This window comes from Oryza glaberrima, chromosome 8 (genome assembly GCF_000147395.1).
Source record: "Oryza glaberrima chromosome 8, OglaRS2, whole genome shotgun sequence".
NCBI classification, from domain to species: domain Eukaryota; kingdom Viridiplantae; phylum Streptophyta; class Magnoliopsida; order Poales; family Poaceae; genus Oryza; species Oryza glaberrima.
This window is the reverse complement of record NC_068333.1, coordinates 6,368,573-6,385,523: the sequence shown is the minus strand read 5'-3', so window position 1 is coordinate 6,385,523 and position 16,951 is coordinate 6,368,573. Positions and strand designations below refer to the sequence as shown.

Genomic DNA, 16,951 nt, shown 5'->3' with positions numbered 1-16,951 from the left:
TGAATCTGTGAGAAAAAGAGGATGCTTGAATTTGTGATTGAATTTGTAATTGAATTTGAATTTGGATTTCAATTTTTTTTTGCACCGGAGAATATTTTCGCAGACGGTCCTCTTAAGAACGCGCTTGCGAAAATTGGTTTTCGCAGGCGGTCCCGTGCTTTGAAAAATTGGTTTTTGCAGGCGGCCCTCTTAAGAACGCGCTTGCGAAAATTGATTTTCGCAGGCGGTTTTATAACCACTTGTGAAAAGCAATTATTTTCTCTAGCCTTTACTTACTGGCGGGCTGCTCAGCCGCCAGCACAAACCACTTTTTGCCGCAGCGTAAATGTTTTTCGTAGTAGTGAGTAGTTCTTACTTTACTGGCACACATGTCGCGACCGAGAAAATTGCCTAGTGTATTAACCCCCGTCCCAGGAAAAGCCGGGGTACACTAAACAAACATGATACAAAAGGCACATCTTTATTATATCGATAATATTTACATTATTACAAAGGCACTTCAGGCCTGACAATCAAAAAATAAACAGCAGCGGACTAGCGGGCCAACAGCTCCATCTTCACAGGCGCTCAACTGGGGTATAAGCCAGGACTCCACCTAAGACTTCTTCTCCAAAGCTTCTCTTACTGAAGGGGGGAGAGATAGAGCAAGAATGAGTACAACCACAGTACTCAGCAAGTCACACCGGGAGATGCATAATTAATGCAAGGGAGTACAAGGGGTAATAATATAGGGGTTAAGTTTTGCAGTAAACAGCATTTAAAAGTCACTTAGTTGCCCAAAGCTATTTTATAAAGACGATCCTAGAGCTACACGGTATTATTAATCAAGGCCGTGGACCCACACGAACCTGCCTTAACCCAAGGCCTACGATCATTCAGACCGAACTGGCAACCCGACCTGGGTCCCAGCTCGTCCCAAGCCAACCCAGGCCAACCTTTCCACATTTTAGTTGTTAAGCAAATTTTAAGAATTAAACCACTAACTTGGGTACATTGCTAGGCTTGCCCATATCCGAGGGCACGGCTATTCGAATAGATTTACTCTGATCAGAGGTGTACATCTTTACCCACAAGACACATCTTTACTCCGCATTCCATGGCCTTGGAACCCGTCGTAAACATATGACATAACCCTTCACCCATCCTAGCCGTGAACAAAAGTACCGACCCAACCCTGCCTACGGCCGGTATCCCAGGACAGGCAGGCCAGGATTGAGCCCCTAGCAACAGGATCTAGACCGGGTGTGCCACACACATAGGGGTGAGACCACCCGCGTACTAGTCCAGTGCCATGGCATCTCGACTAACGGGCACCGACCTGTGTAGTCTTCATTTGCCTAGACATCTTGATTACCGAGCCGCAGCTCATGTAGCCTTCATTTGCCTCAGAGATATCCATCGTCGCAACAACTTCATCCATCTCTATCCGTGTTCTTTTGTTCAGGACTAGACTGAGCATCGAGTTAAGCCTTACCCATTAGACATGTGGTTAGTACGGTAGTGCTTTGCAACAGAGGCCCGAGCTTAATCCTTATATTGGCCGGGGTGCTACTTCCCACAACTGGCATGCACCCAAACCCCACCGGAAAACAGGTTTTAGGGGTTTTGAAAGAGTAAGAGAGGGGTATGTCCAATTCCACCATAAGCCAACCATTCCATAGTATCCAAGTGATATGAGAATTCCCAAAGTCTAAAGTTATAAAACCACCTATTGTTGCCTAATTAATCAGCGAAGCATCTACCTAAATTCATACTAGTGGAACCCTAAATAGAGTACCCACTAGTTGGGGTTTTATTTGCCTAGGGTAAGCAAGGTGATAATAACAATAGCAATATTAATAAGGTCATAACAAAGGTAAATAGGCATGGCTAAATAAAACAGTGATAACGCGGGAATTTAAATAAAGCGATAATGCATTAATTTAAATCAAAATAATTCTATAAACTGGGATTCAATATGCTCAAGGATGATGTGACTTGCCTTGCTCAGAGAGAACGGCCTTCCGAACCTTCGGCGACGACCGTGAACCACGCTTCGGGAACCTCCGGAATGACAGAAGCTACGTGAAGCACACAAGCAAAGCTACAAGCCTATAAGGAAGCAATAACAATACATAAAAAGAAAGCACACGGTTCTTTAGGTTATAACAAACATTAGGAGACTTGAACGGGTCGATTCGGGGTTCGTATGACCAAGATATGATCATCCGAAGTTTAATACTGTTACATGGAGATTTACGGATTATTGTGATTAGGTTTTGCAATTATAAAACATGTGTAAGCGCTAACCTGGAAAAGACAGGAAGGCTGCGCCGTTGACATGTGGACCCCACATGTCAACCTAAGGGACCACAGTAGACCGAGTACACAGAGACGGTCCACGGGTCGATGGAAGCGGACCCCGTGTGTCAACCGAGGCTAGTGGCCGACAAACGGACTCCACTAGACACCACGCGGGCTGCACACGTGGAAACCACGCGGCCACCGAGCGCGCACACAAACACGGTCACCACACGCACACACGAACGACTACCGACACCGGTACACGGGTACCGGGGTCGACAACCGCACAACGGGCACGGGGCGACACCGAAAGGACGAGGACGGGGCAGCGAGAGGACGGATCCTTACCACCACGCGACGAGGCGTGGGAACGACGACGGCGAACGGGCGCGGTGGAGACGGCTCAGGGACGACGGAGGCGAACGGCGAGGGAGCGACTTCGGCGGCGATCCTTGAACGAAGGCGAGGCACGACCGGCACGAGGCTTGACAACGCGGAGCCGAGGACGACGACGACGGGGCTGCAGCAGCTCGCTTGACGGACGCGGACGACGGACGAGAACGGCTTGACGGAGGGACGAATGCCACGACGACCGGGAACGACGAGAGGACGACGACAACGACGACCGGGGTCGGCGAGGAGGCGACGAGGGCAGCCGGCAGCAGCTGCACGGATGCGAGGATGGCGCGGAACATGCCACTGCGAATCCGACGACGGAGGCGGCGCAACGAGACAACGAGCTGGCGAGGAGGAACGATGACGACGACGACGACGAACACCGGCGGGGTTCGGTCGAAGGGGAGGCGAGGCCGAGGGCGACCTTGCCGCTGCGATGCCGGAGGTGGTGGTGGCGCAGCGAGCCGACGAGCCGGGGAGGAGGAAGGGGCGGCCGAAGGGACGCCGGCGACGAAGAGGATGGAGAGGCCGGCGCGGGCGACGGCAGTCTCCGGACGAATCAGAGGGCAGGCCGGGGTGGAGGTCGACGCGGCGATGCCGAGGGAGGAGACGGCGCGGCTGGCCCGCACCTGAGCGGCGCGGCAGGGGCGGCTGGAGGTAGTGGGTGGCGGCAAGGCCACCGGTTGCCGGCGGGGACGCGCCTCCTGTGGTTTCCCTGTGAAACGGAGGGCTGACCGGGGGAGAGGAGGCGGCTGCGAGGCCGAGGGTGGCGACGGCGCAACCGGACGGCGCACGGGCGTGGTGGGAGGTGCGGCTGGAGGTCGGCCGGCGCCGGAGAGAGAGAAGGAGAAGGCGGGGAGAGGCGGGGCGGCCACGGGAGAGTGCGGGAGGGCGCTAAAACTGGAGAACGGAAGGAGGGGGTTCCATTTTATAGGCGCGTGGAGGGGCTGGCAACGAGAGAGGCCGGAACGGAGGCGGGAATGGTGGCCGGCGGCCATGGAAAGCGGCCGGGGTTGGCACGTCCGTTCCCGGCGATTGGGGGCACGATTCAAGGGGGAAAACGGGGGAAATTAAAGAGGAATCAATGGGGATTAATTCCCCCTATTTAATTTGGAAAGAGCCGGCTTGAATGGGGTGGATTTGGAGGAGGAACAACGCTAGGGTTCATGGGAGAGAGAGGAAGGAGGCCGAGCGGGAGGAGGACGACGACCCGGCGCGTGGGCCCCACGCGGGCGCGCGGTTAGCGCGCGTGACAGGCGCGGGAGGGGAGCGGCTTAGCTTGGGCCGGGGGCGGGTAGGTTGCGCGGCTTGGGCCAGGACGCGGCCCAGGCGGGAGGGGAGGAAAAGGGAGCTGGGCCGAGGGGGAAGGGGAGGCCCAAGAGAAGGAGGGAGAGAAGGAGAGGGAGAGAAAGAGAGGGAGGAAGAGAGGACTTTGGCCGCGGGCCGAGAGAGAGAGAGAGGACTTTGGGCCAGACTTGGCCCAAATGAGGAAGGAGGATTATTTTTAGGTTTTTTTCTTTTTTTAATAAACTTTGATAAAGGTTGTTGTTGCTTAATAAATAATTCCGTTGCTCTAAAAATTCAAGTAAAATTTGAGGGCTCCTTTTAGACCAAGGAGAATTTAACAAAAATTCTCCGGACCACATTCGAATTTTTCTTATACGTATTTTAGTGTTTGCGAATTTCTTTTCGAATTTTAATTAATTCTATTATTCTTTTTAGAGGATGATTTTTATTTCGGGATGAATTTATCAGGACGTGACAACACACTAGAAAACCAAAGTATAAGCAAAGCGATGATAATATATACTCTGTACAGAGGATAATGAAATTGTAATGCAAAGATTAAAACTAAAAAGTAAAGCATCTGGGTGACTTTTTTTTTTTGAGTAGTTTCCAGTAGTCTGAAGTGAAATTCAAACTTTTTTTTTTTGGCAGGAAATTAGCCTGTTACCATCATCACCAAAAGACGACCATAGAGTGAGTGTTGACCAGAGCACAAACCTTTAAGCGCGTAACCAATGGTGAGAAAGAGTCAACTGAAATGCCTAAGTTATTGAGGTGAATTTTCCATAGCAATTGCATTGAACTCATCATCATCCTTCAAATAATTCATCCAACAACTCCTTCAACTGCTCGGGCGTGGACTTGGGCGGTTGATTGTGCATTCCCCTTGCTGCTCGCTCCTCTAGATACATGCTATAGTGTGTGACGACTTTCTGGACGATGGCTTGACGCAGTCTCTGCCGAAGGTCAGGGTTTGGAACCTTCCAAAACTTGTGATTTGTGTAGGTTCTTTGGAATTCTGACTCAAACCTATCAAGTGACAAGTATCTTCGAAAGCCGAAAGGTTTGCCGTCTCTTGTCTTTCCAAGACTAATAGAAGGGTTTTCAATGAACAGGCAACTCAGCAGAGGGGACCAGGAGACATGGAGGTAAGTATCTATGTACCTCTGTGTCATGCTTGTTTCTATCAGGGCCGAAGATGGCAGGTCCATGGATTCAACGCGGCGCAAGACAAGCTGCCAATTGTTGAGCAAGAATATGCACCGCAATCCCGGGTCCGAGATGAGAAGGGATGCTTCCTCGAGCTTGCTCCTGAGGCAGGAGATCATATCGGTGATTAGGTTCACCACCGCGTTGAAGCCCTCGGTGTCGGAGATGAACAAGCGGAAGTGGTGATCCTGTAGGATGAATTTGAGCACGTCTCCGTTGCACCAAACAAGTGCGATGTAGTTCATCATCAGCACGGTGGTCTCGTGGACGCCGGACGCATCATCAGCTGCGTCCGGTGAGACTTGCCAGAAGGTGTCCATCAGGAAGGATGCTCGAACTTTCTCCATCATTCCCCAGATAGCATCACTCAGCTTGGTCCTCTTCCGCGAGAAGATGCCATTGATGGCGTCGTCAAATGCCGGCCCCGGCCGCGCCTCATTCTTCCCGGAGCCGGAGCCGGAGCCGAAGGCGAGGACATCGGATGCCTCTTTGAAGAAGGCGAGGACGGTTGGCGAGGCGTCGGAGAAGCAGTCGTAGAGGTACAGCATCCCCGGGAGCATCTCCGGCTCCCGGTGGCGGCGGCGGTGGTCGTCGTTGAGGGCGGCTAGAGTGATGGCGTCGACGAAGGCCAGCATCCTGAGGATGCTCGCCTCTGCGAACTGCACAACCTCCTGCACGCACACGAAGTCCGGCAGCTCCGGTGCCGGTGACCTGTTGCCTGCCGATCCCTTTGTGCGAAGCAGGAAGGCATCGTCGTCGTCGGTGCCGGCGAGTGATGACGACGACCTTCTGTCTCGGAGCTCGAGCAGCGTCATGGAGAGGACCTGCACCATGATTAGGAGAGCTCTCATCCACCGCTCCATCAACGCCATCAAGTCTTCGACGGAGGAGGAGTCTAGATCTCTTTGTCCGGCGTGGAGGAGCAGAACCCACTCGACGTCCAGCTGCGAGAACCACTTGTGGAGGAGAGCTTCGTCATGGCGGCGGCGGCCGAACGCCCGGATGAGTCCTTGCGTGTAGTTGTCGCGGACCATCTGGTGGAGCCCGGATGAAGCCGCCGGAGCCGGAGAGGCCCACCAGCGGCCGCTGCCCCCGCCCCAAGGGGATGACATGCAAGAAGACGACAACGTCGAGGGCGCCGGGCTCGAAGCCGTGGAGCTATCGCTGGACCAGCCTAATTCTCCGGCAGCGCTGCTGATCTGCGGGAAGAAGAGGCCGCCGCCCCTCCTCATCGACTACCGATGCTGATGGGGCCGCCCCTCCAAATCCATGAACGACGCCAAGGCCTCCATGAACGCGTACTGTATACAAGAATGAAATCTGTGATCGATCGCCGTGAGCACGTGCCTCCCCGGCCCTATCTCGTCAGTACTATATATACTACTGAGGATTTTCCTCGACCTCGCCTACTCTACCTAGCCAATTAATACTACTTGCCTATTAATTACTTATCGGCTATCGCCTATCGCGTCGCGTGCCACCGTAAACACGTCAGTAGCCGCGGAACCCTCCATCGCGACGTACGCGTTAAGTATCCCGCACTCCGTCAGGAACAGCTCATGGTAATTAGCCTCTCGGTTTAGGTACTGCTACACGTGGTGACGTGCATGCTGATTTTTCTCTTAGACATGCATGCTCTGTTCTTTCTTCTTATAAAGTTTTCTCTCAAATTATTTATCCAATCTACAATCCAATTACATCATTGTGTTCGTTATAATTAAATCTTCACAGCAAGATCTTACATGATTATATTACAATGAAAAAATATTTATATTTGTAAATTACTTTTATTATATACGTAAGTTACTTTTATCATATAGTATATAAGTTACTTTTAGATTTGACTAAGTTACTTCTTAGACATATAAAAGTAAATTCAATAAAGTCTAAAAGTAATTTACATATATTATAAAAGTATCTTAAAACAAAACGGAAGTAATTTTGTAACGACATTAGAAGTAAATTCGTTGCAGGGATAAAAATATAACTTTATCTAGATATTAAATTTAATCAGGACAGATCAACATGCGTAAGTTTAACAATTTTTAAAAGTAACTTCAATGTTAATTAGAAGTAACTTTTGCATGGTTCAGAAGTAACTCTCTATAAATCTGTTTAATCACTGATTATTTTTTTCCTTTCATTTTTGTTTTTTATGTAGAATGAGAAAAGAAGATAAAACCGTTGATGGATTGTAAATAACATTGATAGAATAAATAATAAGAATTAACCATGTATAAGATGTAATAGTTACTTTATAACATGTAATAAATTACTTTTAAATTAATAAAATGAGAATATTTTCAATATGAATATTGTTTTGTCACATATTTTGAGTGGAGTAAAATGATGCAAATAGATCTTAAAAACAATATGTGATTTAAAAGATATAAGTTATTAAAGAGATTGAAAAAAGATACGTACTATTATACTATTGGAGTACAAACCAGCAGTCACGTCCAATGAAAAAGGCATGCATTAAAGTTACTTTCTCTTTGTTATAAGTTACTTCTATAATATATGTAAATTACTTTTAAGCTTTATTGAATTTACTTTTATATGTCGAAGAAGTAATTTAGTGAAATCTAAAAGTAATTTAGATATATTATAAAAGTAATTTATAATTTTTCATCAAAATATAATCATGTGAGATCTTGTTATAAAGATTTAATTATTATGAACACAACGGTGTAATCGGATCGTAGATCGGATGAGTAGTTTAAGAGAAAATTTTATTTGAAGTATAGGTGGATAGAGTCTCTCATAGATGGAGTGACAAACCAGCTACACGTCCATATCAAAGTATGACCGAATTAACTAGCTTCTCTTTCACAACTACTCGGCGCATCTTAATTTGGCTGTGTTTAGATCTAAAGTTTGGATCTAAACTTCAGTCCTTTTCCATCACATCAACCTGTCATACACACACAACTTTTCAGTCACATCATCTCTAATTTCAACCAAAATTTAAACTTTGCGTTGAACTAAACACAGCCTTTGTAGGTCGGCATACATACACATATGAATTGGATAGGAAAACAAACAAAACACAGCAAAATTACAGCGAACACAAAAAGACTTGCGCGTTAAGTATGACGGAAAACAACAGTTGAAATTAATATACATATTAATTGACAGCGGTCGCAAGAGAGGAGGATAACAGAGCTAACAGCTAATTGAAAGGGACATCACTCGCGTAATGCCACAAAGTCTCCCAGTTAAACAACCTTGGAAAAGGCTAGCTTGCTGCAACGAACTCAGCAGAAAATTACAACCATATATACGAAATAAAGGGAAGGATCTCAGGAAGCTCCCTGTCATGTACCATCGAAGCTGAGAAATTCTATCTTACTATCAAGTTACAACCCACTAAATCTTAAAATTCAATATAACTCTTCGAAAGAAGAGTGTGGTGGCAAGGTTACAGATCGATATTACAGCTCGATTACATACAACTAGGTGGTGGCAAGGTTTGATGCCGCCAGTGGCGGAGCGACATGCCGCGCACTGGCACAGGTGGTTCCATAGCTTCACCGTCAAGAAATGAGATAAGCGGTAGCTTTACCATGACTTGGCTTGGCCATACAAAGCCTAGGTTCAAGCCCGTGGTTAGATGTTTGTGTTTTTTCAAAACCGTGACCAATTAGCAAAAACATCGCCTTTCCATTTAAAGCTTAGAGTCAGTACTATGTGCATCTAAGCACAAGCCTTAAGATAGAACTAAATCATGAGGCTTGTGCTTAGATGCATATAGTACAGGCTCTAAGCTTCAAATGGAAAGGCGATGTTTTTGCTAATTGGTCACGGTTTTGAAAAAATTACACAAACACGAAGTAGAACGCTGACGCCCCGAGCGGTGGAGAAGGAGAGCGCCTCCTCCTCCATCATGGGCGGGTATACCTCTGGCTCGTATGCGATGCCCTCCGGCCACCACCTCCGCGTTGCCCCCGGCCGCCGCCGCGATCCGGCCGACGAGGTTTGCGACCCCGTGGGGCCGCCGCATGGGGGGAACCCAGAACGACCCCCCGGGGACGAAGGGGAGCTAGTCGGGCACCACACGGCGCACCATGACGCCATGAATTGCCTCCTCCAGGCGCCTGACCCCGACCATCTCCACCGATGCGGGGGAGGAGGCGGGGCCCGAGGTGGAGGCGTCCGCGGCGGCATCGTCCTCGGCGAGGTCGATCTCGATGACCTCAACCTTGGTGGCGAGGCCGTTGAGAGAGAGGAGGGGCGTCGCCGCCAGGCGGGCTAGGGTTAGGGTTAGGGTTTGCGTGAGGAGGCAAGCCATCGAGCAGGGGGGAATGGAGGGATGCGGAGATTGGGACGAACGACGACGACGACGGCGATGAAAAGGCGAAGAGGATAGGGACGGGGGGGGGGGGAGACGAGAGATGTCAGATGCCGTGGAGATGAGAGGATAATGGGGTTAGCTCACGTGATAGGTGCGTGCGTATGTGGGCCCCCGGTGTCGGTGTGACAGGGGAGTCGATCGGCACGTCATTGTTAGCCAAAAGGCCTACGGCCCGACCCATGGCATGGAGATTTGGCCTGGTCTAGGCACGACATAGCCTGATTGTTGTTGGGCTTGTGCCGGCCCGACCTGACCAACGGGCTGTGCCCGGGCCTCTTCCTCGACACGACGGGCCCAACAACAGGGAGGCATAATAGGCTTATTCCAAGGCACGGTCCAAAGAAATGAAGGATGTAAAATGGGCTTATTTCTAGCCATATAAGTCACGGTCTAAAGAGATGAGGGAGGTAAAATAGATTTATTCTAAGATGAGCACGATGGGCTGGTCGTGCTTTCAGGCCGAACTGCATGGCCCGCATCTTATAAGGCCGTGCCTGGGTCGCAAGTACAACCTGTGGGTTGGCCCAGCACGGCACAAAGAGTATGACGGGCCGTGTCAGCCTGACATTTGCCTTGGATCGTGCTCTAGCTAGTCGTGTCCGGGCGACGTTGTGCTTGGTGGCCCATTTGACTTGGTGCATTAGGAATCATTGGGATCAGGTGCAGTGCATGCCCATTTGCCCATTTACATATTGATCTATCTTGTTCATATTTTTTTAATTTTTTTCATAACCATTTAGATGATATGTAATAAACGGGTGGACGTTCACTCGAGCTGTTAAAATAGTTTCCCGCTGCAATTTAGGCAGCCGATCAATCTATAACGCCTACAACGTATCAAACGGATGAGACTAAAGGAAATATGCTTCTTCTCGAGATCATCTGCTTCTCCTATCTATTCCTTTTTCTTTTGCATACTTCGTCACTTGAAGCAATAACAACTTGGCCAAGAGAACCCCGCGGTTCAATTATGAAAACGGGCCGAACTCATCACATTGTTCAATTCCATCAAGATTCAAGGTTGATTGGGATTTACTTGTGCTCCTCATTGGTCAAAGCATTCTCATTCTACGCTTCTGAGTTCCGAATCGTTCGTTAGTTTCATGCGTAAGAGCAAGTACAATAGAGCATAGTCAGCAGGCTATAAAAAGTAACACATCATCCAAATACACATGTGGAGGAGTAAGAAAATTGGAGAGGGAGGGTAGGGGGCGCTTATTCTAGCGCCAGGCTGCGCAAGAAACAATGTAAATCACGGGTAAGTGGTAACGGTGCAAATCAATGAAATAAGTAAACCAAAGGAAAATTTTCTTTCCTACAAGTTATAGAGAGAAAACATAAGAAATTTTACATCCACTCAAACCTCCATTTTTTCTATTCCCATGTTGAAATTCTCAAAACAAATAGGCCCTAAACTGAATTAGAGCTATTACCTATCTCGAGGACCTGATCCACTATAAAAGTTCATGTTTCCCGTCCTCTTCCAATCTCGCGTATACCTTGGTATCAACACACCTTACGTCCTTGAAATACCGTTGTTGGTTACATTACTTCGACAAAAACATATGTTCAACAGTCAACTGCTTTGGGCCTATTTGGTACATCTTCTATTCAGAGATCCTTGTCTCCTATAGCTAAAGTTGTACCAAACACTTCTGAGATTATATATAATATGAACCAGGGTTAATGTATTGACTCAACAAAAAATGGACAATGAGAATGGAGCGACATTCCCTCCGCTCAGCCCTTGGAGTAGGAGGTATACCAAAAGGTCCCTTCGTCTATTTAAACATAGATGTAATATAATATATTATATATTTTAAAAATTACAATGTAGGTTTTATGATTTCTATTGTAAATTTAATTTAGAATAAATTTTACGAAACTACAAATACTTTGACCAAAGTATCACAAAACTGGATATTTAAGAATGTGTATCTAAAACTACAAATTTGGCGTGAAATTTATCATAGAACTACAAATTTTAGAGTTTATATCCATTGCACTATTGAGATTATAAAAGTTTAGTTTTGTGATTAAACTGATGTTAAATTTGTAGTTTTCTTATATGAAACCTTAAATATGTAAGTTTTGTGAAAAATACAATTTCAAATCTTTAGCTTTGTTATACACTTTCTTAAATATGTAGTACATGTAGTTTTAGTTTTGTGAAATTTACTCTTTAATTTATAATTAAAAAAAATGTCTGAAAGCAAAAATGCTTACAATCGGCCGTCCGATGTGAGGCGCAAACGTCGGACGGGCGCGCGAGCCGTTCGATCCGCTAGGAACTGATCTGAGCTGCGCTCGCGACACGTGACTAGCAGGCAGCGAACCTTATCTCTTCATCGCTCATTCTCGTCCACTCATTTCCCTCACCCTTTCCTCCCTCCTCCCCTTCTTATCTCTCTCTTCTCCAAGAAACCAGAGCTGATTGCAAGTCCAAGCTCCTAGGTGATGCAAGCTCCAAGGGGAGAGGGAGGTCTGGTCGGCATGCGACGGTAGCGTGGTTGACACTGGAGTGGGAGATCTGGCCAGCGTGCGATGGCAGCGTGGTCGCCGATGTCGCCTAGGCAGCAGCAAGCTCCTAGGTGATGCATGCAGCGACCCTTCGCGTCAAGCTGACCAACCAGGCGATGACACCACTTCTTCTCTCGCGTTCAATGTGTCGCCGTGGAGGCCGGCACCGTCATGGACATCGACGCCTCACCACCGGGAGCATGTAGGGGAGAAGTACAAGAACGGGTGTGTTGAGATTTTTTTCAATGTTTCAGATAGTTTAGTTTGATGTTTCTTTGGGTTGGATCGAATGTTGCAATTGGATTTTAGATGGTGTTCCATAACTTTGCTCCTTGATGCAAACGGATTTGTTGATGTTTCACCAATGGAAATTTGATGTTTCACATGTGTGAATGAAATGTTTCGGTCATAACTTGAATATGTTTCAGCATTTTAACAATGTGAAACATTTTTTTCTAGTGGTGAAACATTTTCGTAGCGCCCAATTTTTTATTTTTTGATGTTTCACCCCATGTACCATAATATAATTAGATTTAAAATGTTCCAGTGAGGTTGTCAGTAGTGTTTCATTCTTTTTTTTCGTCGTACTTGGATGTGTTTAATGTTTCATTGTTTTGTACCGTGTAGCAAAATGTTTTATTGCGTGATTTGATTGTGTTTCACTATTTTTTTAATGAAACATTTTTAGGAGAAAAATCGAGCACCTGATTTATAGGTGCTTCTGCCGGCGACAGAGAGAACCGCTGGTGGCAGAGTCGTGCCGCGCAGCGCCAATCGCGCCGCCGAGAAGATCACTTCGAGCTAGCGGTCAATGGGTTTATTTTGTTTGGGACGTTGCAACCGCAAGGCAGGGTGTCCTGTGCACACTTTTAATCGACGGCTAACGGCGTGCGCGCAGATCAGACGGTTCATATATACGTCTGATTTTTTTACCTCGTGTCGTACATTCGACGCGTAGCGCTCTCCATAGTTTGGTCCTTTAATATTGTGCTTTACTAAAATTTACACCATTTACAAATATGAAATATAACTACAGGTGTGTAGTGCACATGCACATGAACATGCATTGTATATTGACTTTTCTATAATTGTGAAAGTTAGCCATCGAATAGTACTATACCGGAAAAAAAAGAAAAATCCATCTGTCAGTCTCACATCCGGTCCCACATGTCAGTCTCACGTTGCTGCTCTCGTAACAAACACGGATTACACGAGCTCTTATATATATATTTGACTCCCGAAATCTCGACGCTTACGGCGGCGCGCGACTACTATTACGGCGATCGGATCTGCTCGCCGCCGCCACCGCCACCGCCGCCACCGCCACCGCCGCCGCTGACGACGACGACGACGACGACTGAGCGAGCCATGGACTATTTCACGGGGACGGGGACTATCGTGGTCTCCGACGACAGCCTCTACGCCGCCTTCGGCTACGGCGACCCCTTCGGCTTCGCCCCGCGCGCGAGGCCCCCGATCCGTTCCCTGCCCTTCGCCGCCGGCGGCTACCAGTGGTGCCTCTGGTTCCACCCCACCACCTTCGCCGGCTTCTTCGGCTTCGGCGTCGAGCTCCTCACCGCCGGCGCCAAGGCCAGGGCGTCCTTCGAGTTCGGCCCCGTCGACGCCGCCTCCCACAACGTCATCGTGCGGATGCCGCCCTTCCTCTTCGACCACCCCCACCACCCCATGGTCATCATGGTCTGGCCCAAGGCCATGCTCGCCGAGGAGGCGACACTGTTCGTCCGCGACCACGCCGTCGTGTTCCGGGTCGACGTCACCGTCGTCCCGGACGAGCCGCTGCCTCCGGACGCCGGCGTCGGCGACGACGACGTGCTGCCGCCCTCGGACATGCTGGCCCAGCTCGGCAACTTCTACGACACCAAGGAGGGCGCGGACGTGACGTTCTCCGTCGACGGCGAGCTCTTCGCCGCGCACCGGGTCATCCTCGCCATGCGCTCGCCGGTGTTCAGGGCGGCGGTGTACGGCGAGATGAGGGAGAGCGGCCGCGGCGGCGGGCCGATCGCCATCGACGACATGCGCCCCGACGTGTTCGACGCGCTGCTCCGCTACATCTACACCGACGCCCTCCCCGCCGCCGCCGATGACGACGACATGGAGGCAACGTGGAGCGACCTCCTGGTCGCCGCCGACCGGTACGGCGTGGAGAGGCTGAAGCTGATCTGCGAGCGCGCGCTGCGCGGGAGGCTCGACGCCGGCAACGTCGCCGACATGCTGGTGCTGGCCGACCGGCAGCACTGCGAGACGCTCAAGGATGCTTGCATCGAGTTCATGGCGACGTCGGGGAAGATGGAGGAGGTGAAGGCGAGCCAGGGGTACGTGCAGCTCCGTACTTCTTGCCCTTTGCTCTTGGTCGAGGTTTTAGAGAAGTCAAGCAAATTTTGCAAACCTTAATTACTAGGACAACTGGACAATTGTACAGATTAATAAAGGTAGTGATAAGTGGATACAATATGTTATAATGTTGGTCTTTTGGCCATTATTTTTCTATGCCTTACGGAATACGTACTTTAATGAAAACTGAATACTCCATATGTCAAAAAAAAAAAAATCCAACCTACATAGGAATATGACAGTGTGACACTACCTAGAACAACGGATATGAACAAACTGATCCGCAGCTAGGTTGGTTTTCCTTGGAACGGAGAGAGTACATCACTTTCAACCTCTGCATGTTCTATTCTTTCCTCTCTCATCCTACCTCCTTTCCCCAAATCCCCCATTCCGTTCTTCCTCTGCTAGGCAAGATGACAAGGTGTAGACTACGCATGATTACCACCGGCATCGAGTGATCTCCAGGAATGCCTGATTCTCATTTATATACAGATGGTGGCCGATAGAGAAACGGGAGCCAAAGACCAAATCGGCGTCTACCTTGAGCTCATCACCAAGGGAACCAAGGCGAGAGCCTCCTACAAGCTCAGACTACTCAACCATGTCACCGCCTGTTCTTGCTTGTGGTACACCTGCCCACTCAAAATCTATGACTCTATCGATGATAACAAATCTTTCACCTGGGGAACCAAGAAATTCGCTGACAGGAGCAAGCTAGAAGTCGCATCGGAGTATCTACAAGACGTTCGCCTCGTAATCGAGTGCGATGTCACACCATTAGTAAGGATCGAAGCGGTCGCGGAAATCATCCGATCACCATCTTCTCCTTGGTCGCAACTGTCAGAAGACATTGGCAAGCTGCTAGAGATGGAGACTGGACGGAGCCGACGTGAGCTTCAAGGTCGACGGTGAGGCCATCGACGCGCATAGCATGGTGCTGGTGGCACGATCACCGGTGTTCAAAGCGGAGCTCAACAGGCTGATTAGAGGCGAGAGAGGGCACAAGATAACCATCTAGGACATGCAACATGTTGTGTATGTGTCCTGGATGGTTATCTCATGCTCTCTCTCGTGCCTCATTGGCCCGTGGAGCTCCACTTTGAACACCATTGATCGTGTCGCTAGCACCATAAGACGGGCCAATGAGAGGGAAGAGAAATATCTCGGTGAAGAAGAGAGGAAGGAGTTGATCAAGCATCTGCTCATTACCGTGGATCGCTACGCTGTCGAGGGGTTGAAGATGATGCTCGAAGACGGACTCTGCAAGGTCCTTAGCTTAGGCAACGTCAAGGAGATGTTTGCCCTAACTGATCAGCATGATTGCAGCATATTGAAGGATGTGTGTTTTGAATTTATCACCTCCTCATCGGTACATGGATTGGGCGATGTGGCTTTGAGTGAAGGGTATGAGAGCCTACGAGAATCTTGTCTTGCTGCCATAGTAGATGCCTTACAGCGAGTACAATAGCAGGCTATATGGGCATTCCTAATCCTCCACCTAGGATGGTGTCTATGGCATTAACTACATTGCTATGTAGGACTTTTAGCTTATGTGACACTATATTAATTGAGAGAGAGAGAGTGAAGAGAGGAAGAAACTGGGTCTCATGCAAGACACAGCTTCAACACGAGAACCTATGCATTAGACACTATCAAGTTTTGCATTGGGAGAGAATAATGTCTTCATTATAGATGAAGAATAAATATGATTGGTAGAGAAGAGAGATGATGTATTTATTAATGGCCCACTTTAAGAAACCATGGGTTGTAGAGTAGAGTGTAGTTTCTATTGTGATGTCTTATTGACATGGCACCATAGACACTGCTTATAGACACTATGGGTTGGGACTGCCTAAGTCAGCTCTAAGCACACATGGAGGAGAGAAGAGAAAAGAGAAAAGAAAAGCGGGCTACAGATTTGTAGCCAGCTGCAGCACGAACTCCAATACATTTTGTGTGTATGAGAGGTGGGACTATATATTAGTGATGTAGTATATACTTATAGGTAACTATTATATGAATGAGCTATTAGATTGGCTATAGATGAATTGGAGCCTATTAAACTTGCCACCATATGTAAGAGACAATCTGTACAAAAACTCTAGAGGAAAATGATAGTATTAAATTAAGGGGGTTGTGATGATATGGATTAAATTAGAGTTAGCAACCACTGGCCTCTATCTTATATAAAACTTGCTTTTTAGAGTACTTCATATTTCTATTTGAGAACGGTAGTATCAGCTCAAGAATCAAGACAGTCTGTGTTCCTTCCACAAGGTTCCCAACCTCACTCCTCCGTTTTCCGCGCGCACGCTTTTCAAACTGCTAAATGATATGCTTTTTGCAAAAAGAATCTATACGAAAGTTGCTTTAAAAAAATCAAATTAATCTATTTTTTTAAAAAAATCTAATACTTAATTAATCATGTGCTAATGGACCGCTCCATTTTCCATGCGGTGGAGTTGAGTTCCCAACCCCAAGGATCAAACACACAGCCGTGCCTATATTTCTGAAGAGCGACTTCAACTGAATAAGTTGAGAGGAAAGGTG

General features: G+C 48.1%; 2 protein-coding genes and 1 pseudogene across 2 annotated transcripts; 1 reads left to right on the top strand and 2 right to left on the bottom strand.

The window, feature by feature from the left end:
* Nucleotides 1-4,479: 4,479 nt before the first annotated feature.
* Nucleotides 4,480-6,519, bottom strand: LOC127782707 (uncharacterized). The gene has a single exon (XM_052309975.1). It carries the CDS (start codon nt 6,405-6,407, stop codon nt 4,776-4,778), a length of 1,632 nt encoding a protein of 543 aa, XP_052165935.1. The 5' UTR covers nt 6,408-6,519; the 3' UTR covers nt 4,480-4,775.
* A 2,457-nt stretch (nt 6,520-8,976) lies between these two features.
* LOC127782092 (uncharacterized) lies at nt 8,977-9,466 on the bottom strand (annotated as a pseudogene).
* A 3,750-nt stretch (nt 9,467-13,216) lies between these two features.
* On the top strand, nt 13,217-14,581 carry LOC127783378 (BTB/POZ and MATH domain-containing protein 2-like). The gene has a single exon (XM_052310644.1). The coding sequence runs from the start codon at nt 13,217-13,219 to the stop codon at nt 14,459-14,461; it is 1,245 nt and encodes a 414-aa protein (XP_052166604.1). The 3' UTR covers nt 14,462-14,581.
* The last annotated feature ends 2,370 nt before the right edge of the window (nt 14,582-16,951 follow it).

Coding starts and splice junctions, on each gene's coding strand:
- LOC127783378 (XM_052310644.1), top strand. CDS start 13,217: ATGTCAGTCTCACGTTGCTGCTCTCGTAACAAACACGGATTACACGAG.
- LOC127782707 (XM_052309975.1), bottom strand. CDS start 6,407: ATGAGGAGGGGCGGCGGCCTCTTCTTCCCGCAGATCAGCAGCGCTGCC.